Genomic DNA, 27564 nt, shown 5'->3' with positions numbered 1-27564 from the left:
TAAGGTAACCACAAATGAGCTCGAATGAGGCAAATGAGCTGAAAATAATAGTAGAAATGTTGCGTCAAATGATAGATATGTTGCTCGTCCTTGGGAAGGAGTGTCTCTGTAATCAGTGCATAGTCAGTGCAGACGGTTTAAGGGAGCAAGCAGCTCAGAAACTTTCTCTGGATATCTTGTTTTTACGTCTCCGTACAATTTAAGAATCTGGATTAAATCAGCAGAATGCATCTGCAGTGCAAAGTGTGACTGGACTATCAGAAAAGATCAACTTGATTGAAACGCGAGCCTCTTATCTTTCATCCTAATGTGCCTTCAATAATCAATAGAGGGTGTTCCACAGTGAAGGGTGCTCATGTTTTGCCATTTGAATTGACTTGAACCTACCCCAATCACTCCATTATCCTTGGTGAAGGTTGCAGGTTAACATAAAATGTGATTCTGAGATGCAAAAACAGCAGATTGATGATTCACCGGAGAATGAATGCATCTTAGCCAGGTAACCATTTCCATATTATTTAAAGAATGTCCTCATTTGTAAACCTATTGAGCAAAGGCAGAAGCAGAGGTAGTAACGTCTCTTGAATATTGAGCGCAGATTTTTGATTAAATCCCGGCCCAATTTTTCTATTGCTTGCATTCATAAAGACACCCATTCTTAATGCACCGGATGCTTGTTTAGATCCCGCTCCCCTTCGTACACCTCAATCTCTGAGCCTGAATTAAAAGCAAGAGGCTCAAAGAGTCGTCAGAGCAACGTGATGGGCTCGCTCGCTGATGACAGTGACTTAAGTCGTGGTCAAAGTGTGAGTAATGTCACAATTCCAGAGGCGAGAGATTACAGTGCTCTCTACGGCTGATGATTCGATAATTAATTCAACATCATCCTATCGTTAGAAGAGAGATACCTTTGTTCGCAGGTATTATGGCCCAAAAATATAATAAATAAAAATTTGCTCCCAACAGAAGAACTGAATGTACATATCATTTAAATATGATTTTGTTCTATTAAAACACAAAAAATGACTTGGTAAGAAGGAGACTTTTAAAAAATTAGTTAATTATAAGAAAATAAGTAGAACATTAATCTTGTTGATCATCGATTAATCGTTTTAATCTTTTTTTTTTTTACTTATAATTGCAATTTCCATCTTCTCAAATATGAGCATCTGTTGTGTTTGTTTGTCATGTATGATAGTGAAATAAATATGGTGTGGATTTTAGACTGCTGGCCTGATAATACAAGTAATGGGAAAACATTATTTAGGCTCTAGGACATTATAATGGCCGTTTTATATTTACTGCATTCCTTTATTTTAAGGAAAAATAACATTATTGGGGAAATAATCAAGAGTAGAGCTGCAGCAATTAATTCATCAATCAATTAGTTGTCAACTAATAAATTAATCGCCAACTAATTTGATAAACAGTTATTAAGTTTGAGTAATTTTTTTAGAAAAAACTCCTCAAAATTCTCTGATTCCAGCTTCTTGAGTGTGAATATTTATTTATTTCTTTGCTCCTCTATGACAGTAAAGTGAAACTCTTTTGCTTGTGGAGAAAACAAGACATTAGAGGACGTCATCTTGGGTTTTTGGAAACACTGGCATGTTATAGACTACACAAGCAATCGAATAATTGAAAAAATAATTGCCAAATTAATCAGTGATGAAAATAATAATTAGTTGCAGCCCTAATCAGGAGATTAGTCCATAATGGAAGTAACTGTTAGTTGCAGCCCTAATGAGAGGAGCAGTATTTTAACTTTTTACTGTGTTCAATTTAATAGTAATGTTGATAATTCTGTGTTAATAATCACAATGTATATTTGTCCATATTGCCCATTCTGCCCTCAATGTAAAGTTTGTGTCGCTGCCTTTTTCTTTCCGTCCTCCGAGACCTTTTTGCTGCAGCTCTGCTCTGCTCTGCTATGTATTTATATATAAGTGATAAGTTTTTCTCCCTTAAGTTTGCATATCAGGACACAGGTAGTTAACGCACAGATAGCCTTTTCCTGTGGCACTGTGTTTTATACCTTGGCCTCCCGATGCGAGGGTGATAGCATGTGGGGCGTTTGATTTCTACGCTAGGCCGTAATGAAGTTTGACATTTAGTTTGGAGAGAGCAGCAGAGCGCGATCAGGCCTTGATTAGTACGCTCTAATTGAGGATAATAAGGGGGAGGCGGTGATTGTTTCTAATTTTTGCCATTAATTGCAGCCGTTGGCTTTGATTGAGGACAGGCAGGGCTGCCATGTCAAGGGGCCTGGCGGAATCATAGTGCTCCTCACCCGGAGCCTCTTGAATAACAATGAAATGACTCCCCCCCTTCTCTTCACCCCCCACCCTCCTTCTCTCTCTCTCTCTCTCTCTCTCTCTCTCTCACCCTTTTTGCATTCTCATTCATTGTCAGCGTGGCATTGGTAAAGGCAGGAAGCTGTTAGCGGCCCCCTCTTTGTCTCACCCATAGTCTTCATCCTGGAGCATGTTTAAACTGTCATCTCCGTGGTGGGAGTGTAATGCACTGTAATCACAGGTTAGGCTGATACCTATTCTGCTGCCCAGGTGATCGTGGCTGAGTGGGAAAGAGACTCCTGATCCCCAGTGTGCTTCATTACCCAGCTTGGTCCTGATGGCCCTCATACACACTAACAGCCAGCTAATAATGCCACAGTGAATACTCTGCTTGTAGAATCAGTCCACTTCTAACTTCATAATTCTCAATTTAAGAAATATAATCTACCAGTCATGCACAGTTTAGAACTGAGAACCACTTAAAGTCAGGAGACTTTGCATTATATAAAACCATTAGATTTCAGGTGCTTTGATATTGTTGCTCAGCGATGTGTGCTGGGGTTGTATCCATTTCCTGCTCCTATACCATCACGGCGCAGACTGCTTAAAGCCTGATTGGTCCAAACAAAGGGAGGTGTATCACCCCGTATATGTTTCTGGTGCAGGATGAGCAGGGCCGGGGTCATTTTCCACAACATTAGGGGCAGAAATTGATAATTAGAGGTGTTTATGACACGGTCGGGGCCCCTGAGGGGCAGCCCTCCCCTTTAACCTCAAGCGACATTAAACAAATGCTGGCTGTCACGTCGGAGGCAGGTTGGAGCTCAAGTCTTCCACCCGCCATACGGAGCTGTGCTGGCGGGACAGACGCTGGGATGGAGAGGGAGGAGGAGGCAGAGTGTGTGGGGGGGGTGGGGGTGCACATGGAGGACCCCTGTGCCCCCAGCTGTCTGAGCCAGCTAATGACTCGTCTCAGGGGGGCTGTTGTAAGAGAGCAGGGAAATTGAAACAGACGCCTCGACTAGGAGCTGCTACATGTGTGGCTGCGTGCTGCCATTCAAAACACCAGAGAGCTTAATGTATGTAGTCCGGCACAAGCACCAATGTTATGGTTATTAATGTGACTGGCGTATAATCAATATTATTATTTTCCACATAGCACTTCAGTGTTTATGATGAAATATTAATACTACTTCTAAAGATGGTCACTTATCTCCTGATAAATTAAAGAGATTGGTGTTAAGAGCTGATTTTTTTCCAGTAATGACATTCTTGTTTGAGAACATCAGCTCTCACCAAGATTAATCTCTAAATCGAGTACAGACATAGCAGTGTGTCTCAGGTGTTGGCTCCTGCACTTTGCCCACGCTCAAAGAATGCATCCCCAGGCCGAGAGCTCCACTCTCCCCCCAACGTTAGCATCTTCAATCCCCTGCTGAGCCCATCTTACTCCTCCAAGACAGCCCCATCTCCCTAAAGGTAATGACCGAATTAGGCCTAATGTTGTACACTGGCTAATGGCACAGTGCCGCACATTATAGCATGTGCAACTGGCAACGACAACAGCAATAATCCCTGAGCCCCTTGTCCTCCTGCACTCCACCCCTGGGGCTGGGACGGTGCACAGGGAAATGAATGGAGTTTGCCACACTACAATGAGCTTTTGATGGGAGACAATGGAGGAGGCTGCCAGCACCACACAGGGTGGTAAGAGGAGAGCAATATGGGGCCCATCTACCGGCCCTCCCTCCCTGCTTCCCCCAGGCCCCTGGCCCCCGCTCCCAGATTCATAATGGCATCCGGAGGGGGAAAGAAGGGAAAGTGATGTCAAATGTCAGGAAATCAGAAAGATGGCAAGCTGACAACCCCCTCCTCTCGTCCCATCCCTCCTATCCCTTTGCCCAACGGTAGCACAGGTTAATATCACATTTATAAAATCACTTACAAGAAACAAAGCCGGCTCTTAGCCCCCTGTCACTCTCAGACAGTCATATAGAGAGCTTTGCCGCGGGCTAACTTAGGTAACCATTTGTTCACTGATAGCCCCATACCTGTCCCTCACTCTATCTAAAGCCGGAGCCAAGCAGATACTTTGGGAGTCATTTCCAACTCTTGCTGCTGTCGAAACATTTTTAGGATGTGACAAGGCTGCCGTTACTTTGCATGAAGCCTACAGTGAAGCTCATAATGTCATTCATTATTCACTGCTGAGTGTCATTTCACAGTGATTCATGTGTTCATACATTTGATACATGTTTTGAGTTGAATAAATAGTTGAATCTGCCAGAGAAGTTTATTTTTGAAGGAATAGTTTCACATTTTTCAAACCGGTCTACATGTTATATTCTGCCGTTTTGTTTTTACTGTCTTGGAAGACAGACTTGGACGCTCTTCATCCACCTTCTGCAGCTTTTTATTAATATATAATGGTTCATCAAAGCAGTTAATATGACCCATTTAACCTTATTGTTCTTCATTTCAGTGTTTCCCTGATTTTTTCCCCCTTAGACTATAATTTTTATGACTGCACAATACATCCACTTGAACATTTTACATTTGAGCATCATTTTCAACATGCTTCCCTGGTAAATCTCCAAAAACCTGGACTAGAGTTTGGTCAGTTAGTACCCTTGTGATGACGACCCACAAATAGGATAGGTGCGTTTAGAGACTTGACTTCCTGAGAGATTCATTAGTATGGAACTGTAGATTCGAAGCTGAAGCTGTGACAGTGAAACTTAAGCTTACCCACAGCAGCGAACATAAAACAGAGAAACTTCAGAAACTTTAGAAATTCAAACCACTGCATTTATTTAACTTAAAAAGTAATAACCATTTTGTCTGTCTGTTTCAGCCAATGGAATGAGTGATCCTGCCAGTTCCAGTGTGGGCAGCGCCACGAGTCCTAAACTTGAGCCACCTCCTTCGCCACACGCCAACCGGAAGAAACACAGACGGAAAAAGAGCACGGGCATCACCAAGCCAGACGGCTTATCAGCAGGCAATGAAGGTACAACACAGTCACGTCACTACAGCTTTGAAATGATCCAAACTTGTGACACAGAAAAGAAAATGTTCTATGGGACGCACAGGTGCCGAACATTAGGTGTGTTTCCATTCGCCTGGTTTTATGTACATCGTCCACATCCGCTTGAAGTTTGCTTCATTGACGAGACATGAAATAGCAGAAGACATCATAACTGTGTGGATCAATCAGGACATTTTAATGATCCTCAAATTAATACATGAAACAGCAGGTGGAAGTTTGACCAGCACTCTGTTGATGACCTCATTGCACCCTCTTATTCTGCAGTGCTTTAACCTCACTGATGAATTAATTAATGCCATTAATTTGCATTTTATGTTGCTGATTTTCTGGGGGGGGGGAATGCAGTAAATTTGAAAGGAGTAGAGAGCTGGGTTCATTTCCTGTTTAAGAATGAAAAGAAAAGTTCACACACCCAGATCTGTCTTAATTCATTCATTTATACGTTTCTGTGTGCAGCACAGACGGGTTAAATCCACACATGTTCCCACTACTTCTTCAGTGTGAAAAATTGGTTGTGCTTACACACACAATTAGCTCTTTTCATTGTTGGGAAGCCAGTGAGGGATCACATCCTGAGAGGTGTACAAGCAGCCCATAATGGTTGATTTGTATTCCTGGACAGAGATGGGTGGGATTTGGTGGATAATGCAAACGTGAGCGTTGCGTCCTCCCATTGAAGCTCCTAACTAGGATTTGAGAGGAAGTGTTAGACTGTCTAATGCAGGCAAAAAGTGGAGTTGCTAGGCATTTTTGGACTGGACGAACTTTTTCATATTTCTAAGATCATAGATTTTCCCTATTTGTTGTGTACCATAAGAACTAGGAACGATCGTAGCTCTCAGAGCGCTGTTTTGAGGGACTTTTTAGCTCCTATTTCACGTTTTTACTCTTACAGGACAAAGAGGTAAGTGTATGTTGATTGGCTGAGTACATGAGCCAATGCAGCTTTAGCAACCACCATTTTTCAAAACAATGTTAGCTGTACAAACAACAGATAACGCAACACACAAACAGCTCATAAAGAAAACATCAACAGTGAAATCCAGGCTTTATTGAACATTATGCAACGAGCGAAATATGACGCAGTTTTGACTCATCAAAGCACAATACACGTAGGCTGTCTTACACAGGGTTCCTACGCAAGTATGGAAAGTATGAAAATAAATCTGATCAATTTCCAGGTATTAAAAAGTATGGAAAATGAAAAATAAAGTATGGAAAAATATTTATGTTTCCAGACTATTACCACTGTTCTAAAATATTGTTTTCTAAAATAGAAAATTAGGTATTTCCAAAAATAAATTAGTCAATTCGGATCGTGTTGTATGCCGGGCCAAGCACAGTTTGTGTGAGAGCAAACGTCTCAGAAAACATACCGCCCCTTTTACCTGATTGACAAGTGGTATGTCCAGTCCGCTGCCCCATGACCCTCCTCCAGCCCTCCAGGTATCAAGTTTCACTCCAACACTGCACCTTCGACAAGAAGATGAGATTCACGTGGTTCACAATGGGTAGATGCAAGTTTTTGGATGGATGGCTTGACGATACCGTATATAAATACTGGCTGGCCAAGGATTCCCAATTCACACACAGAGCTAGATGCAAGCTTTGTGTGAAATCAATTGACATCGCCAACATGGGGGAGAAGGCGATTCTGAGCCACATGAAAGGAAAAAACACCGACGTCTCGTTACTGCATCGCTTGCACCCAGAGTCCCAACCTTTTTGCCTCAGCCCAGACATTGAACTTACCTGAGATTTTATTTGCATGCCATTATGGTACTTGTCTACAATCGCCTATTAAGAATAACCCTGCTTACATCACTTCAGCATTCCTATTGGCGGTGTGAATGCAAACAGACACACTAACAAAAAAGGGCCTTGATGCTGTGTAGTTCTTGGGGGAGCTCCCAGTGGGCAGTTCCTCACAGGGAGTCCTTAGAGCTGTTTGGTCCCAAAACGCCTATTGTCACGGTCTGCAGTACAAGGGAAGCGCCCATAACAAATTAGGGGGGAAGTGGAAAACAAATGTTTATATGGAACTTCACAGAAACTTCTTTCTGATGCATTTACTCATTTCTTCACACTGATCAGGCTTCTCTTGCATTATGAAAAAAGAGCATGCAGTCTTCTGTATTTTTATTGAACATGCCTGCGATGTACATAAAGGTGTGCAGTTCTGTATCTCTATGTGGCCCCCTGCGCAGTGCACCCTCGCAGCCCCCATTTCTTTCACCGTAGTCTGAAAGGCCTGATCTCCAGAAGCCGTGGCCCTCCTCAGCAGGGGAGTGGCAGTCGGCTCTCCACCCAATTAATAATGATTCTCCAGCCCAATGATGAATGGAGTACCCTAATTGGATGGCATTGTGAAAACACTGGGACGCATTTCAGAGGCCATAAAACTGATGTCACCGGAGCGGGATGATCAATCAACAAGATTGATACGCTGGATAACAACAACAATGGCATTGACGCCTCCTAAATGGGGCTTAGCATTTATAATCATTATACTTTTTTATCATGGTCTCTGACAGCTTCTCTTTAAAGTCTGAATGGGTCTGTTGACCACATTGTTGTTGAGAGTGAACATCATCAGCATCTCGGAGATAAGTGGTGTGAGATAAGTATGTGGTCACATCAGAACGCTGGTGGAAGTTAATCTCAGATCTGATCGCTGGTACGTTTTGCAGTTGCATGTACAGAAGCAGTTGGCAGCTCCCAGCACAGATTTCAAGTGAAGAGTCCATTACTTCTGTTTTATTTGACATTACTTAGCTCTTAATGGGACACTTCTGGCAGAGTTACAGTTGCATTAAAGCCTTGAGTGAGTGATGGGCGTGCACTATCAAACATCATCTCATCGATAAGATCCCTACACAGGAGTAATTGAGGTCAGGTGACTGCTGGACTTCCTGAGGAGGAAGAGTAATCAGGCTGGAGGAGGCAGATTCTGAATGTTTCTCACGTCATCAAACACGCACATTGTTTTCTATCTCTCTCATTGTTCTCCGCGAGGTTTTCTATTAGCATCACCTTGTCTGTTCTGCTGAATGCTCTGGAATACAGACGTATCGCTTAAATATTGGATTCACCCAAGTCTGGGATGTGAGTTGTGTCTCCTGTTGAAAGAACAGAAGAGAGGGAAGAGGAGAGGAGAGGGGAAAGGAGAGGAGAGGTGGGATCCTTGAATAAATTGCTATCAGTTTATCTCATTTACGGGGCAATCAGAAGCGTGCAATGCAGGCTGAAATTGAATTTTAGTAGTTGTGAAGCATCATAAATCAAAACGGCGTGCGCGTCTTAAGGTGAGAAATCATTTTGGTCAACACGGGACGTGTAGGATGTCGGAGGGAGCCTGGGGAAACTGTTGCTGCACCATCATCTCCAAATATGGTGCTACAGTAGTTAGCGAGACTCTTGCACATGGCTGCTGAAGTGGGAGGAAAATCTTCTAATCTTAAGTTCATTACTATGATTATGAAAGTATAAATGACAGAGTAATTGCACGGAAACATATTTTCTGTTCAAATAGGCTCAAGGTGAGGTAAATGTTTTAAAACCAATTTAGCTTATAATGCATTTATTTCAAACTTATTTCTCATCAATTTAAAGCCATATTTGGATCATGTATAGATTCCCTGTTATGTCTATGGTGCTACACTTCCGCCAAGGATATGCACAATGGACACAGTCCCTAATATCCTATGCACTGTCAGAGCTGTGTGGTGTAATGAACTTCTCATGTGCTTAAAGAATGATGCAGGATGCATGGCGAGACAACTGACAGCCCCGTAATGTGTTTCCCAGCAGCCGCCTGGCGACGAGCTTTCTCGGTGTGTCGCTCGCCATAAACCCACTGGAAAATCGATGGCCGATAAAGAGTTGTGTTCAGGGGGAGCCCCCTCTGATTAATGCAGACTGTCAGGGAGCATCATTAATGTATTTCTCTTTTAAAGAAAGTGTATTAAATGCTCATTGTTTTGGGGGTTTTAGCTTGTCCAACGTGAGCAGAAAGGGAGACGCAGGAATGGAGGGGAAATTGTGACGAGAGGTTCTGTCTTGATTCTTGGAATTTTATGGATGATGATATTTACTCATGCTAAGGTCACAGAAATCAGGGAGAAAACAAGAGCTAAGTGTTTATCTGAATGCTTAAAGGCGTTCAAGTCTTTATTTACATTACCAAGATTTGATTTGAAGCAATTTTATAGAAAGACATTAAATCAAATTGCATCAAACTTGCATTGCATTTGCACATTTTGGGCACATACTTCTAAAGAAAGGTAACAGACTAAAGGGAGCATAACTCTGACTGCACGACATGAACTCTGTAAGTTATTACTAAACTCAAATGTGCTGCAGAGCATTGTGTCTGCAACAGAGGGGTCAGTTCATTTATTTTGATGAATTCTATTTTTGAATCAAATTTTCCTGCATTGATTTATGGACCTTCTTATTTACTGAAAGACTCAACAATAAATTTTAATCAAGTAGTTTTGTTTTGCAATTTAAATTGATTGAATTTAAAGTGATTGGAAGGACTCCTCTACTGGATTGTATCAGCAATTAGAGGAGGACAGGGGAATTAATTGTATGTGTGCTTGTGTTATGTGTGTTTTAAGTGGAGTCTTAAACTTAGAACAGAATCCTAAAAGTAGGATGCTTACGTTTGTAGATTGTCACATCGTACCTGAGGGGTATGTGATCCCATAAATCTTTACATATATATAAACGCTATAAAACATTTGCATATTTTCCTTCCCAGGCAACTTTGCTGATTTACAGAGTACTTAAATAAGCATATGAATATCACAAAGACATGTAAATGTGCAAAAATTAAACAGTAGTCAGGCTTTAATAATATTCCAGCATGTTCAAGCTCACCGTCCTCATCAGGGTTACGAAGATGGACGCTGTTGGAAAAGATAATTTACCAGTGGATGAGATTGCTGAGCATCATACACCAAATAATGTGTGTCCATTGGGATCAATGGCACAGTTACTACTAACCGGACAATGAAGAATTGGAATGACGCTGCAAATTATATTACATAAAAACAAGACTTCCTTAACAAAATTAAAACACTTCCCTGTGATGTTGATTTATAATGAATAGAGCAGTGGTTCCCATCTGGTCCAGACACGGGACCCAGATTTCTCCTTCGTCGTAAGTTCAAGGTCCACACAGTTTAATACATTCAGCATCATACTTCAGTTTGGCCATGTCGTCGAGCAAGTTTGCCGTCTCTGTCAAGTAGTTACTCACTCCACAGCAGGAACTAGCACTAAGAATAAAGTGTGTTTTTTACAAACTTGACATGTTTGCGAGTCACTTGCGGTCAATTCAGAATAGACCTGCAACCCACTTTTGGACCCCGACCCACCAGTTGGGATTCAAGATTCAAGATCCTTTTATTGTCATTCAGCAAAACATCAGTGATGCAAAGCAGAATGAAATTACGAGCATGGTACCGTTAAAAACACAGATAAATAAAAAAGAAAAACAGTATATAAAAAGAGAGAACCACTGGTATAGAGCATACATCAACTAAACCAACAGGAAAGCAGGTCTAAAGGCGCAGACAATATTTAAATGCTTCCGGTTTTTCTCTTCTTTAATTTTTCATAAATAACTTATTAATCTATGTTTGCTCTTTGGTGTCTTCCGTGACTTTTGAGTGTCTTCAACCGGGCTCAGACTTTTTTTTTTTGGCTGATTTATCCCTGATTCACCTCTTCCAATAATTGGAGGAGAAATCTGGTCTCAGACTTGGTCGGTACCGACGTTCAGCCCAGATTATCTGGTAATATGAGAGGTTTACAGATCCAGTCTTAAACCTCCCGAACTGCTCAGGCTACTCTGATAATTTCAAACATGTGACATTAGGTTTTTAAAATCTGGATGATTAGTTATGATTATGTCAGTATGGTGCAGCTGACGGTGTTGCTAAGACACGATAGGCATTCTAGCCCTTTAGGCTAACGTCAGCTAGCATGCTACTGCTGACAGTTAAGATCTTATCTCCAATTCCTCGCTGAAGGAAAGACAACCCGTGTTGACCATTTTCTTATTCAGGTTCGTTCAGCCTTCTGCTTTTATTTTTCTTTATTTTTCTGACTGCAAGGCGTTGTTAACATTACAGCAAGTTTTCGCACCACGTCAGGATCATATGAGGTGGTGCACTCATGCTTCTTCATGCACGTAAATCTCAATAATATCTTATTGTGTGTGTGATGTGCTATTATTTTCAAGTCTTGTGGCGTGTGCATGTTTGAGATTAAAAGGAAGATCATCTGTTAAGTTTCTCTTTTTTTATATATGATGCAACCTGATTTAAAAATCAGATAGGATTTAAAACTCCTGTAGACGAAGCCCAGGCTTTCCACTGCTTAAGTTCTGCAGGCTTAGATCAGAAGAGAACAATGTTTGGCAGAGTCTTGTTTCTGACGCATGTGCAGATTGACAGGAACAAGGATCCATGGTCTGTCTGTGTCCAAACTACAAGTTAACCTGCATCGACGGTGTTAAGTTATATATTGTCAGCCCAACTCAGTCTAGTATCCTATTGTCCTGCACCTTAGTAAACTAAGGGTTAATATCCTCTGGAGTCCAGCTGAGGATTAGGAAATGGAGGTTTAACTGCCTGTGCTAATGGTGGGTGTTTATCTCAATACTTTGTTTTGTCACTCCCCGACTCGCTCTCATTTCCGAAAGCTGTCCCTGGAGCCTCCACTCTTGTAATGGCTTAGCTTTCTGAGCGCCACAGTATGGAGGGAAAGGAATAACAAGATTCTCATTTGGGCTCCATACACACTGCCCACAGATACATGTATAATTGGCCCTGTTTTCATTCGGCTCTGTTGTTAAATGCACTAGCTATTAGCGTAGTGGTGTTGGTGCTGATTTCATGTGTTTGTTTATTGTTGGAAGGTGTGCTCCTTGTTTGTTTGAGCATGCGCGTGTGCACGGAAAAGTGTGCAGGAGTGTGTGTGTGTGCGTGTGTGTGTCAGATAGATAAAGAGTGTGCTCTATCTCTCTCTCCCTCCCCTGCTCTCTTCTTTCTGAGTTTGGTCGTGGTTCCCCTGGGGCCCCTGTCGCAGTAATGGCCTGCTCCTGATTGCTCTGATACAGGTTAGGAATATTGGCTTTAATGATGTGTAAAATGAGCAAGCAGTGCCTGTGACATTTACAGATGGCACCGCCTTGGCCTGTTCTTCCCAACTGCTCGTTAATTCACGGGAACGGCAAGCACTTCTTTAAGTGACTGCCTGATGCATGCATACGACACAACACAACACATCCTACACACCAAAACAATAGCTCACCTTGTGCACCTCTGCGCCTTGTCATCATTTCAGCCAAGTGTTCGCACAAATGGATTTAAGAAAAAAAAAAAAAAAGAGTCCTCAAGGCTAAGAAGTGTTTGCTAAGTCCTCTCTGAGGGTTTCTCACACCAGTCTCCAGAGGTCTTTGAGAGGCTTAGACAGAATAGAAACGTATAGACAGCACAGCTGGGCTCAGCACCAGACCCCCCGAGGTGCTAATCTGGTCCACAGGTCCTCGACGATGCATCTGCTGCACGTACACACCAATAAAGGACTCATTCTTTGCCGGTCCCCCACTTTTCTTTCAGGTTCCACTTTGATTTTCAGGTCAAACAAGGTGTAAAAATATGATTTACAACTCTCTTTTAATGACAGTGCCAGTCAGTGGTGGAAGAAGAAAAGTCCTGCATTCACAATCCTACTTACATAACTGCACTGAAGTATTATCAGCTAAATGTACTTAAAAGTATCAAAAGAATTATATATGGATTATGGATTAAGGAGCATTTTACAGTTGTAGCTGGTTGAGATGGAGCCAGTACTTCATATAGAGCTCTGTATTATAGTCCAGTGGTTCACAACATGGCCCCCCTCCAAAGAGTCACAAGTTAAATATGAAGGGTTGTGACTGTAAGTGAGGATGGGACGATATAGGACACTGGTTCCCAGCTGGTCCAGCTACAGGGTCCAGATTTTTCCTCAGTCATTAGTTCAAGGTCCACACAGTTGAATTTTCAGGGTCATATTTGCATTTCGACATGTCGTCAAGGTAGTTTGCTGTCCATGTCAAGTAGCTGTCTGTTAGTCACTCACTCTACAGAAAGAAACAGCACTTCAAAATAAAAGCTCTGTGCCAGAAATGTTCTGCACCTAAGAATATGTGTTTTTTACAAACGTGACATGTTCGTGAGTCCCTTCCGCAACCCACTTTTGTGCCAAGACCAGTTGGGAACCATTGATCAAGGATTTTATTGCAAATGGAGCTAAAAAAACAAAACACTCACAATATGTTGATCGTGGTGAATTTTGATTATTGGGATAATAAATAAAATAAAACCCAAAGAGACCGTGCAAAAACAGGCTGTGTGAGCTAGAGATGCACCAATCCAGCTTTTTCAGTTTCGATACCGATCCCGATGCTGTGGCTTTGAGCATCAGCTGATACCCGATACTGATCTGATACCATGGTTGACCTAAAAAGCTATATACCTTTACATGTAGAACAGAAGAGACTAGAGGCATCAGGCATTGATGACGACACAGTTCTTTCCGAAGATAAAATGAAACAACGTGAAACAGATTAATGCAATGATGAACTATTTATTTTTAACAAAAATAAACAATTGTTCAACAGCAGTTGAAATAGTGTGAAATACCTCCACACAGCAGATTCTCTCCTTCGCTCCATGACGTATGACGTAGCTTGCGTCACAATAGATTTAAAGGGAAAGGATCGCCTCAGGTATAGGTTGCATTTTCTGATACCCGATCCATCTATTTTGATGATATCAGGGCCGATATTCGATCCAGATATCGGATCGGTGCATCCCTAATATAAGCAACACTATCAAAATGCAAAAGATCTCAGTCAAGCGTTGCCAAAAGATGTGATACCATTTCAAATATTTGAAAAGTCTTGCTTTTTAAAATTGTTTGATTTTTTTTTTTTTTTTCACTTATAAAAAGACATTGTGTCTGTGATGCAATAAAAATATGTTTCTTAACAAATTGTCAGGTTAATTGATTCCAGTATGTGTTGGTGCCATTTTAATCATACTTTGATGATAATCAGGATAATATTGGGCATCCCAATTATTGACATGGAATTTTTATATCATCCCATGCCTGCACTATTAAAAGAACCAACTGATTCTAAGTAAAAATATTAAGGTAGCGATTTGCCTGCATCTTTATAAGTAGTTCCAGCTCTGGCCTTATTGAGTAAACACTATGAATCTTTTATAATCCGACAAATCCATTTAGTTTAGTACAACCAACATGTTTTGCTTTGACCTTGACAAATGTGTTATGAAGCTGAGCCAACTCAATATTTATCCAAAAGTTGTGGTGCTGTTTAGTGGTCAAATTATTTTATTTAAGATAGTCTAACTTATTTTATCTCCATCCTACTCGAAAATGTCAAAATTTGACCAGCTTCTTGAAATAAGCTGTCAACTAATGCGAACAATTTAATGTAACAAACATTTTTTTAATGCTAAAAAAGTATCCACAAACCCCATGAATCATTTCGTGAGATAGCTTTGTATTTGATAAGTTGCCCTCCTGGGGCTTGAGCAGTTTATTTTACTTTAACAGTTAACATTTAAATGAAGTCTGAAGAGGTTTAAAGGTGAAATCACTCTTCGGTAGAAAGGCTAATAATTTATAGACATCTGTGAGATGACAAGGAGCCTCAATCAGAAGCTTTTTTTCAAAGGGATCAGAAGCCAAAAAGGTTGGGAGCCATTAGTTTAATCCTTTACAACAGATTGTATTTTTTAAGTTTATTGTATGTTTTATTTTAATCTTAAAAAGTAACTAGCATCTATATCTGTCAGATAAATGTACTGGGGTAGAAGTATGGAAATACTCAAGTAAAACCTGTACTTAAGTTCAGTATTTGTAAATATACTTCCACCACTGCAGCCAGTAAACATTAGAAATCTATTTTTGTATCATTAAGCTATCAGTTAATTATTGGCGAAACATCCTGCTTATGAAAGTGTTATTGTGCTGCTGCTAGAAGCCATCAAGTATCTGATGAAAAACGTGCAACTGGGAGGTTCCTGAACAGTTTTATGATCCATGTAAATGGTGGACGAAGACGTGTATCTTCATCTGTTCCTTCCTCTTTGTAGCTCTATGGCCATTACACTCTAATTTCCTTTTTATTATGCCGTGTTAATTAAGGAAAATCATATTTCGCTCATTCTTCACAGTTGGCTCCTCTGTTGGCTTTAAATCGTGTTCTTCCTTGTCCGCCCACTGGTAGAGCTGCGTTAATTTATTTCTAATTGGCAAGAACTTGTTGACTGTAGGCTCGCAGATAGATTTGGTCAGGAGGTTAATGCACATGTTAATGCGACAAGGTGATCGTTCCTCTGCTAGCCATGTGCTAACTGCAGCCATTGAGTAATAACAGAGGCGCTAATGGCCCTTTTACAAGCTCATCATGTCAGGTGCGTGTAAGACAGCAGTGATACCTTTGACACATTGTTCATGCTCAGATTTACCGTCCCTGAGAAGACCACTTTGACCTCAGCATCATGCTTACACCGCGCAGAATTACTTTGGCTTATGGAGCTGAATTGCCACACTGTGGACAGCATTAAAAAGTAATATCAGCGTGCTGGAGCTGCATGTAATGACAATATCGGTGTCTCACATAAAGCTTCCTGCTGCACATGCTCCTCTGTCTCTTTAGTGGCTACAGTATGTCTCGCGTGTGCATTACTATGCATGGAGAATTAGATTTGTTTTCCCTTGTATACTCATCAGTTTAAGAAACCAGCCATCCGTTGCTTTTTTAATCTCCATAATGAAAGTGTTTTAATGCCTCCAATTTATTGCCTGGGCAGCCAACAGAATAATTAGCTTTGTTCAGGTTTTTTAAAAAGATGAAAACACAAGTATAACAGCATTTGAGTCTGGGAGCCACAAATTATAATCAGATGCATTAGTTATTGTACCTGAAGTTATATTGGACAAGAAAAAAATGATTTCTTCTGTTTGTATTCCAATTAATCAAGTTTTTTGTTTATTTATTTCATTTTCTTTCCATATTTTTTGGTTTTTATTCTCTCTTACATTTAGCGTCCTTTTAAGGTAACCATTTTGATTCCATCAAGTAGAGATTTTTGGGTTTTAATCCCCAGCAGTGCTTTAAATGTGCCACACACATAAATACTTTTTCACTGTAAGTCTAAATAAAGAGGCTTCCAAGCTTTTATTGATTCTCCGTGACCTGTAGTCGATTCCACAAACTAAATCAGATAATTGAAGTCGGTGTAGAGCTAATTGGATTATTGCTTTCCCCCTGAAGAGATGGCCCTCCACCGCAGCTCAGGGATTGCTACATCAGTGGCGTCCGTCAGACATCTGTCATTTAACAGCACAGGGGCTGCGTCTCGCACCAAGGAGGCTGAATTGATTATAAATACAAAGCGTAATCATTTCTTTGATTAGATGATTTGTCTGACGACGTTATCATCATCAGATTGTCTTCATTTTCTAACTACAGACAAACAGTTAATTGAATATAAAAACTTACACACATTAATACACAATGCATTAGAAGTATAAATGTATTTTTGTACATCAAGCAAATTTCTTTTTGGTGTAACTTCTATTAATGATGAAGAAGAAAAAAAAAAAAAAACATTTCCCTGGTGTCTACTTGCCTCCAGTCCTCCAAACATGGTTTATGTAAATGAGATGACTATTTGCATAGACATAATTAGGTAATTACAAATCATTTGGCTATGAGCTCAAGCATGTGCACGGACCAGAGATGTTACATGAGTCACATTGTACAGTACCGAGTTAATGAATTGCTTCTGAACAGCAGAGGCATTACAGCATGTGTTGGAACATATGTTGTGTCAGACCTCTTGTTTGAAAACGACAGGTGACATTTTCATAAATCTTAGTTAAACACAAAGAGCGGCGAGAAAAAAACACACACACACAGCAGATTCACAATTGTCAAAGCCAGTTTGAAGAAGGATTTATTTCAGTATATTAAAATATAACAAATGCATTTAAGAAAACAATTAAACATACAAGACTGTATACCAAAAACATTATTGGACTCATTATTGTCTTAATATTTTCAGACACTAATATAGGCCTACTGCATAGCAATGAAAACCAAGGCTACACTTATTCGATGCATCATGCCCTAGCAAAACTGTAACATGATTACTCTCAGGAAAACAGTTTCCACAGGAAGGATTTAATGTAAAGCAAAGATCTCGAAACGTAGCCTTGTGCAGAATGCCTGAAGACAAAATACCAAAAAGCTGGTACTGACAGTTTTATAAAGACTGAATGACCAGTGGAAAAAGAAAGTGTAATAATTAATATTTGAATTTAAAAAACAGAATGTGGCTGTGACTCAGAAGGTAGAGCAGGTCTATCACTAATCGGAAGATCAGCGATTCGATCCCATCTCCTCCAGCACGCTTTTCGAAGTACCCTTGTACTAAGTAAGTATACTGAACCCCAAATTGCTAATTGCTGTTCCATTAGTTTGTGAGCTCATGTGAATGGTTCCTTAGTAGCAGGTGGCATCGTGTACCGTAGCGTCGGCCACCAATGTGTGTATGTGCGTGTGTGACATGTAGTGTAAAAGTGCTTTGAGTGGCCAGAAGACTAGAAAAGTCCATTTACCAATTTGGCTCTGGTCACTTCCTTAAATGTCAATCAGGGAAATGTGGGGAAGCAAAAAATACAATTTGAGATCAGAGCTGAGACGTAATTTACAGTTTTTGCCCCCCAAAAATCTGGTTTTGGTTTTGACAATAAGTGGAAAGTACGAGCCTGTGTGCATAAAAACACTGAGGTAGAAGTTAGGCTTAAAGGGTCACTTACATATTTACAGTTGGTGGGTGAAGTTGGGTAGAAAGAAAATAGTTCCTACATAAAACTGCTCACAACAAGGACTGTGAATTATCTTGAGTAACTGGGTCATGATTTCTGGAAAGAGTTTTTCAAATGCGTTTTTTTTTATTTTATTTTTTTTTCCCACTCGCTGTAAGCCGAGCGATATCTACTTCCATCATATTTGAGAGAAGGCAGACATCTTCAACACTCGGCAACTCACGGCAAAATAATCTGAATCAATAAGTAGCACCACAGGTAGGAGGGAAAATATGTGTTTTTGATTTTGGGTTGAACTATCCCTTTAAAATTCTGTTACGTGCATCAGTAACAGCAGGTGGAAGCAAAAGAATACAGAGTTTTGAAAATAGATCACATAATCTGCATCTTTTATTAATTTACTTTCAGGTTCTAGATAAATGTTGCACGTATTGTTTTGTTCACAAATTTATCAACGAAATATTTTGAAATCACTGTCCCCTCAGATCGCCCCTTCTCCATGGTAACAGCAGCTGACTTACGCTCGTCCTCGATGGAAAAATGGCGACCAAAACCTAATTTCTCAAAAAATAAGTTGAAATACATTGGGCAAGGGGCACCCAGTAGCTTACTGGGTAGAGCGTGCCCCATGTACAAAGGCAATGGCCTTGCCATAGCTGCTGCGGGTTCAAGTACCCCTGAAACCGTTATGTCGCTGAAGGCAAAAAGCCCTCCCAAAAAACCAGAAGTAAATTTTAATTTTCCTCAAATCCCCTTTTTTTATTCCCCGGTCATGTCTGTATATTCACAAAGTATGTAGTGTTTCAAAACTTTTGGGTAACTGTGAATCGAATGTTTAAGGCATCAAAAAATGAGGTTAAATGACAAAAATCTGATTTAATAAAAATGTAATATTGTGTGTTGCTGCTGACTGGTAATGGTCTTTAAAGTTATTTGTCTCCACCAGAAAGGAATTAAATTGTCTCCTTGCCTTTATGAGTTTGAGATTTTGAAGCATTGTCAAATAACACAGCAGTGCACAGGAGCAAAGGAGAAATCGTTTGACTGTTGCTGAGTTTAACAGAAGCCCATTTCATCGTGCATTCGTGCATGGGTGGGCCTCAATCACTGAGCTGTGGCGCTGACTTGCAGAGTCAGATCGCACAACGGACACGCGTGTTTCTTAAGCACTAATTCATCGTTTATTTGTGTTTTCCAGAGCAAGAGGACTCCTTTGAGTTCATCATTGTGTCGTTGACGGGTCAAACATGGAACTTCGAAGCGTCCACATATGAGGAGAGGGAACTGTGGGTCCAAGCAATTGAGAGCCAGATCTTTGCCAGCCTGCAGTCCTGTGAGAGCATAAAGAACAAGGTACAGTAGGAAAAGAAATATCAGAAGGACCGAGCAGAGAAAATCATCTAATCACAGCATCGTCATCATCCTACGATTCTGCTGCTTCATTTAAATTCCTCTTTTCCCCTTCTTTCCAACCTTTATTGCGCCCTCACCCTCCCCCGCCCCTCCTCACCCACTTCAAGCTGTCACATGTGGGAGGTTGTCAGACAGGTGCACCGCAGTGTGGGGGATCTCTTATTAGAACTGACAGACATCAGAGATAGAACACGGCTTGTGTCAGCATACTGGGGAGACACGGGCCTCATTTTCATATTCATATTTTCTCTCTGCCTCAGTCTTTTCCTAAGACTTTGAAAAACCTCCTCCCTCCCTCTGCTCACTGGTTGTCTATGATTTGAGGTCCAGCTATAATTGTTTGCCTTCTCTTACTCCTGCCATGATTAGTTTCTGCTGACTTATTCTCTCCCTCGTCTCTTACAGTCTCGGTTAGGCAGCCAAAGTGATGCAATGGCCATTCAGTCCATAAGAAATGTGAGGGGGAACAGCTTCTGTGTGGACTGTGATGCACCCAGTGAGTATCTTCACCACAGCTGCTGATATTTTAATTATGAAGGCCTTGGAGAGAAAGAAACAAAGAGTGTCTGTGTTTCCATATTTGATCAGATATGAAAACATTTGATTTTTAGTGGTTTTATAAAGTTATTGCAAGCTATTGGTGATGAGACGTTACTCTTTGATCCCTCTGAACCTAAACAAGGACATTTATTTGCAAAATATCATTAAAGGTTTGGATTTGGGTTTACCACTCGTTAGCTCACTGCCATTGTTAGTAGTTATTACAAATAGAAAATCCAAATTTGTGCAAACAAGTTGAGCAAACAGCAGCCACTATGGTGGTGTCTGATATGCTGTAACACCTATCATTCATGGGAAACATGCCCTCAAACATATCCCAATTTTACTTCCCACGAATTTCTTATTAGAAGAAAATGTTTTTAAATATATCGACTTGAAGAAGTGACATAGAGATCCAATTTTTTTTTTTTTTTGAAAAACAGTTATTAAACTTTTGAGATAATGTTTTTATATTTACATGAACATATTTTACATTATTTTATTAGATTGTTAAAATCACTCTAAATTCAAGTGTTCAGTTTTTGTTACCATGTGATGACGCAACCCACTGTAACTTACACCCTTTGTCCACCAAAATAAGCAGGTATATGTGGGAGTTTTAATGCGAGGAAAGCGGCTAAAACAAGCGGTAGACTCCTTTCATTGCCACACAACTGGTATGGCATGTACGCCATCGCGAACATGCCGGAAAACAGGGTTAGTAAACAGAAAGCAGCATGGAGGCCGGTGAAAATGTTACAGTGGTTACTTCTTTTTTATGTCTGTTACTGTTACAAACTAAGTGCTGACTGATTTGAAAAGATGTTCGAGCTCTGCTTAGATGGTATTTATGGCTGGGATGACAAAAAGTCACAGAAGTTAATATAGGCGCTCTGAAAAAGAAGTGAAAATTAGCACGTCCACACAAGTGTCATGTTTCCATCACTGCAGATCGCAGCAGGAGCTGATGAATACCTGTGACTGTTGCAGAGTCATTTGTCCTAAGAGTAAATGCAGATTGTAACCTTTGACATTAAAAACAAACAAAAAAAAAACAGATGTAAGTGGGTGTTATTGGGTTTTTTTGTCCAGTGTGAAAGGAGCTTTATAGTATCTGCAGTACTGTAGTGTTTTTTGTTGTTTTCAAAAATGGTATCACTACAGTGGGGTCTGTTTGATGTTTTTATTCTGTCATTCTGGCTTCAATTGTGTTTTTATTTTGCCAGCTCAGTCTGTGCATCCCACAGGATAACAGGAGGAACAAAATATTAGCTATGGCTGTAACAAGCAGTAACTAATGAGTGAAACCTGTGTATGAACATTGCATCATCTGGAAAACCACAATCATAGTACCAATACAAAACTTGGTTTTACTGTATATAATCTCTATAGGCCCTTTCCCACTGGGTAAAAAAACACTTAACATCTGCCTTTTGTCTTGAGTGGCAAAGGTTACAGTTTTCATTCATTCCCGGGACCAATGACTCTGCAGTTGTCATGGGATCTAGCTCGGATTGGCTCAGAGGGATGGAAACATAACACCTGGCTGGACACGCAAATTTTCAGCCCTTTTCTGGTGCAATGCTATGACACCCAAAAAAGGCTTGACGACGTTGGTAACTTTCTCTTTGTCATCTAAGCCACAAATTCCATCCGTCTGCTCAAACAGCACTCAAGCTTCATTCCAAATTAGTCGACACCGAGTTGTAAAGAAAGACTGAATAAAAGTAACATATAAAGGAGAAGTAACCACCATAACACTTTCACTGCTGCTTTCTACTGTTTACTAACCCTGTTTCTGGCGTATTTGTGGCGTTGAACGTGACACGGAAAGAAAAGGCATACTCGTCTTCTGGCAATGGGAAAGGAGTCTAACACCGTTTTTTAGTAGGTTAAAACCCTGCATATATGTGCTGATTATGATGGGAAAGTGTTATAGTTTTTCTTAATCGCCTCAGAGTAAACAGTGCGTTGAAACATTATCAGCCATTTGCACCAGTTTATCTCCAGCTAGAGGTGCTGGAGTCGATATCTTTTGCTTTAAGATTCAGATATGATGCATACTGTTCTATTCTTGTCCGCAGAATCATGAAATCTGAATAATGTAAGACAAACTGTTGTTACCAGTGCAGATGTTGAAGCTACAAAGATCCAAGTTTAAAGCTAAAATCATTAAAGTAAAACTGGGATAAAGAGGTTCTTTGTTGGAAGGTTAAAATGCAGATTTATCCTTTCAAACCTTTTTTCCAAGAGAGGTTACCAGGATGAAGAAAGTATAAAACAATCTCCTGTTCAGACTGTTTATAAAGCTTTCCTTGTTACTTCTCTTCATCTCATTTCTCATTTCATATTTCTTATCGTCTACCCTGCAGACCCAGACTGGGCTAGTCTGAACCTCGGCGCCTTGATGTGCATCGAGTGCTCTGGGATCCACAGAAACTTGGGCACCCACTTGTCTCGCGTCCGCTCCCTCGACCTGGACGACTGGCCGGTGGAGCTCAGCATGGTGATGACGGCCATCGGTAACACGATGGCCAACAGTGTGTGGGAGGGCGCTTTGGAGGGCTACACCAAGCCAGGGAGCGACAGCAGCAGGTTAGCATCCTTCTACAAATAAAGGTGCTGCTTAATGAAGCGTGCAGAGATTATAGAGTGAGAAGGCAGCACCGTCTTCTCTCCATTACCTGCCGTTTATTAGCCACCCACATTTCAGCACAGGCAGTTCACACCGCAAAATGCTCCATAAGAAGCACCAGGGGTCCATAAATGTCAGTGTGCTGAGCCAAGAACACAGTATTTTATGTTTGAGCATCAGTCCGTCCCGTACACATTGATCACAACGCCTCTGTTTTATTTTAGTCAGTACTTTGATGCCATTTATATCCATCTGTGTCTTTATTTCAGGATATAATATCTAACATTTTCACTTGTGTATCTGTTGCCCTGCACATCCGTCCCTCCTCTAACTTCAATTGAAAACCATAATTCATGGAAGGAGAGACGTGTGTGACATTTTTGCACATACCTGATAAATGCCCTGACTAGCTCCAAATCCATCACATCTGTCACTTGACATGTAAGCGCTAATCAGGAAACGCTCTTTTAATCTAACCTCACATGTGAAACCGGCCCGAGCCTCTTTGTTCCCGCTCGATATCACTGAGAGTTTAATAGGAAGCAGAAGTGTGGAATTTTTCAGAACTTAACCAAAGTTTTCCTTTTTTACTTCTGGATCGAAATAAGTAGCTTTCCATTTTTTTAATATGTATCTCTTAAATTATACTTTGCCACTTACCGCGCACTGCCCTGCCTTAACTTAACCCAATGACTATCTGCTCCCTTTCCTCTGAGGTACCCAGATCTGGTAGGAGGATTGTTTATCTCTTGGTGACAGGTGAGACCTAGCGTCCCAGTCTGACTAATGACCTGCTGTGTGGCTGTGCAGGTAATTAAGCACACCATTATGGCTAAACCCCACCCCAAGAGCCAGGCCCTCGGGCCCCGAGCTGCCGTGTCACATATCCATCACACAGGGCCGGGTCATCACTCTGTCTGTCACAGCAAAGACTGTCTGCAGGGTCTCCCTGGTGGCATTAGACTGTTTTAACATCACAGCTTTGTAACTTTGTTACGAAAAGTGACATACAGAGAAACAGAGCTGCTTTCTTTTTTTACTGCTGCTTCTGCTGTTACGGCTGAAGAAGTATAATATAAATACAATTTTAAGGCTTTACCAAGTTGCATTGACGGCTAATTAGTTGAGATATAATTAATCCAACACACATTTGATACATCAGCAGACACAGACAGTATCACACACATTATACGCATGGCCTGTCATTTTTATTTGTTGGCAGGATACCTCAAAAAAGGACACGCTAAATTTCACTTACATCTGTTGAAATTTTGGCTACTGGCCACACAAGAGAGCAAGTTACTCTTTTTAAATTTTGATTTAGTGGATTGTGCAGTTGTGGGTGCTTTTATGTTGTTATTTTGTCAGTTTCAGTTAGTGCTGAAACATTTAGTGGATTAATACAATAAAATAGAACTTTTCTGTCCACTGTAGTGGAAACATATAAACTGTACAACATCTACAACGTGTGAAATAACATGCACGTACGTATTACTGATAAACCAACCACAAACTAAGTAGAATCAGTGGATTTAAGTGGGGGCAAGAACAAAAAATAGATAATGAGATAATAATTAAAGTCATTTGTCAAACAAAAATTCAAAGTGAACGTGGGTTATAGCTTCTGAAATGTGGGGATTTGATGCTTTTCTTTTATTTATTGTATTTTATTTAAACTGAACTTAAAATTCAATTAAAAGAATGACATCACTTTGGGCTCTGGTAACTTGAGATGGGTATTTAGTCCATAACCTGAGCCACTGCAAGGGCTCAGACTTAAGTACATAGGGCCAACACTCTACCGGGTGAGCAAACGGGACTCCCTACATCATAACATTTTATAGTGTAAATTGTCACTTTAAAAAATCAAAAGAAAAAAAAATTACGAGGCCTAATTACAGCTTTGAAATGATATATAATTTGATTGATAAAAGTTTTTCAGAGCTAATACAGACTTCATTCTCTGCTCAGGACACCATTACACCTCTATTTCTTTACATATACAGCTCTGACGTGCCTCTACCACTTACCAACCGTATCTATTTGATGGCAGGGATAAACTACTAGAGTTGAGTTTTTGTGAAGAGTAAAGAATTGATTGAACAATTTAACTAATAAAATAAAATGCCTGGTGTGTACTGCAGGTATACGGTCAAAGAAAAATAGTGACCTGACTCAAATAATGACACGTATTCGTATCCCATCGTTTGTGTTTGTGGACTTTTACTCATATCACCCACAACCAGAAACATGAGGGACGAGGTTAACCTTCTCCCAAATCTGTGATGTCATAAGCCCTTTTTAAACAGGAACTGTGCAAATTTGCAGGAAAGCCCAATCAGTCTTTTTTCAGCATTGGCAGTATAAAAACAAAATCGGGGAGTGCAGCAAAATGCCGCGTACCTACTTTTGTTTATACAGAATGCGCCTTTTTCAGGGCAATGGGGGGCGTGAGCAAGTAACAAAACGTGTAGCTCAGCGTGTGACGTAAACGGTGACGTGGGAGGGAAGCCACGGCTAGTCAGGCGGCGATAGTCAGGCGGCGATTCTCTCGTAAATCGGCCCGTTCTTCTATCCACCACCAGTGGGTCGCACGTGCCGCGTCATCAACAGCTCCTCCCACAAGTCATCAACAGGCCCTCCCATTGCGGAAGGCCGCCTCGGTCTTTTTAAACTAAAAGGGTTCCACCAATATGACTACATTATGAGGCGGAAAATTGGGCACCTCGGATCAACTCGCCAATCCGGCTCTGTGTGTATAAATGCTCGCAGACTCGCCAATCCGGCTCTGTGTGTATAAATGCTCGCAGCTTGCCGGCAAAACAGCCCAACATTCGCGGAAAATCTGGCAGTGTAAAAGGGGCTATAGTCACGCGTGGCTCATGTCATGCAAGAAGAAGAGAATCATAATTGGGCGTTGTCACATTACATACTTAACATGCTGTGACGACGTGTTGCTGTGTGACGTTTTGTATGTATGTAACTTCAAAACAACTCAACACTGACTTTTGGTTTTATATGGGACACAAACGGCGATCTCCTGTGTGAAAGTTCTGTGTTTGTTTGACCCATCCATCCAGCTCAACCTGCTACAGACGCAGACTTTGACGCTCTTTATACTACATCACCTGACTTCCTCCTTTGCTCCCATTATATGGGGGAAAACAGCCCGCAGTGCATATAGTAGGTCGTGTAATCACATCCAATTACATTTGTTGTATATGAATTATTGTGCAATACTTTGCGTACGTATGCATATGAACAACGAAGTTCAGGCAGTAGAATGAGTACCTTACAGTACACTTTACTGTATTTTTGTCAATGAAGCAGTTTCAGGATGCACTTCAGTACAAAATCACCACTGGTCACACAAACATTACAGTGCCAGACCTTCTCATGTGCACGTACTGGGAGCATATAAAAAGAAAAGTTCACAAAAATGCTGTTTCAGTTTACTAATAAACAGTTTTTCATTGTTTTTTCATTCTGCCGGTAGTCTCAGGCCTTTTCCTCTTGAATCCATCCTGCGCTCTCCGGCCAGTTCAGAACTGAATGATGGCCTACAGTTATTTATTGAGTGGTATCTGTGCTAAAGTGCTCCACTGTGGACTTGATGAAAGATTATTGATGTTGATTCCTCCCTCTACCACTGTCAGTCCCACGTCGCCTCGGGCGGGAAGGTTCTTCATTGTCTAAAAAATCCGATCTTATCCCGCAGCAGCATCTCCATTAGTTTTCACTGTCAAACAATAAATCTCATTTGCAGCATAACTAATCTTCAGACAAAACACAGCAGTTGTAAATATCATATATGGCCACTGGTTATTGAGATGCTGATGATTTTGTTGCTGATAGAACAATGTACCCTTGTGGGTGAAACGTTGGTATCAAATTATTTTGCTTTATCATGAATGATGAATTACAGCCAACTTAATGGGATGTATTTTTTTCAGTCTTTGTTTTAACACCATAAATCCTGACCTCACTCTCTCGTCCTGCGTGTGCTCCTCTTTACTTGAGCAGAGCACATATGAGAGGATTTTAATTGTGTCACATCGGTGACATGTAGCAGCTTTGTGATGGCACCCAGGCAGGCAGTGCATGGCTCCCGAGTCCCACTAAACATTAGTGACACCTAATCTAAACGATTCAGTAACTACCTGAATATCAACTCAGTGTCTGATTGAATGTCTCCTGCAAGACTAGTTTTACCCCCTTGCATTTTTGAGATTTAACTTAAAAGCATTCATCCACAAGATTGGTTTAGCTTATGATATTCTGGATCGAGAGAACACAATATATAGATTTGTCGTACGGAGATCCGCACAGCAACATCAGACTGATTGCAGGCCTCATAATGGGAAGCATGCTTATATCTAAGCATGTGTACATGTGTATGTGTCACCTGTTCTTAGGCCTTTTAGAAGAGCGTGTGACACCAATGTCTAATAAGGCATCCTTTATGAAGTTACTAACGCACATTTTGGATTGCTAGGTTGTAAAAAATCCCTTTAATGGTGTCAATCGCTTCTATTTAAAAATATTGCTGATCCTTAAATAAATTCTTTAACCAATTTTGCTGTGAAGGAAACTCACACATGAACCTTAAAATCTGCGTGAAAAATAGACAGGCGTAGGGCACTTGCTGTGGCTGTGATTGAGGGTGAGAGGCTGTTCCCAAATAGTGTGTTGGTCACAGGGAAACA

General features: G+C 40.8%; 1 protein-coding gene across 4 annotated transcripts in view; it reads left to right on the top strand.

Annotated features, from left to right (window-relative positions):
• The window catches only part of agap3 (ArfGAP with GTPase domain, ankyrin repeat and PH domain 3), a 162385-nt gene that overhangs the window by 119420 nt on the left and 15401 nt on the right, over positions 1-27564 (top strand). For all 4 annotated transcript variants that reach the window (XR_007569092.1, XR_007569093.1, XR_007569091.1 and 1 more), the window contains exons 13-16: positions 5149-5304; positions 19469-19623; positions 20089-20179; positions 22596-22818. Coding sequence is in view for 1 of the 4 variants with exons in the window: in XM_050032859.1 (XP_049888816.1) it covers positions 5149-5304; positions 19469-19623; positions 20089-20179; positions 22596-22818 (625 nt within the window). In the remaining 3 variants the exon portion in view is untranslated. The remainder of the gene's footprint in view (positions 1-5148; positions 5305-19468; positions 19624-20088; positions 20180-22595; positions 22819-27564) is intronic.

The sequence above is a fragment of the Epinephelus moara genome, chromosome 21 (genome assembly GCF_006386435.1).
Source record: "Epinephelus moara isolate mb chromosome 21, YSFRI_EMoa_1.0, whole genome shotgun sequence".
Taxonomy (NCBI): domain Eukaryota; kingdom Metazoa; phylum Chordata; class Actinopteri; order Perciformes; family Serranidae; genus Epinephelus; species Epinephelus moara.
Note: the sequence above shows the minus strand (reverse complement) of the source record. Positions and strands in the feature narration are given on the sequence as shown.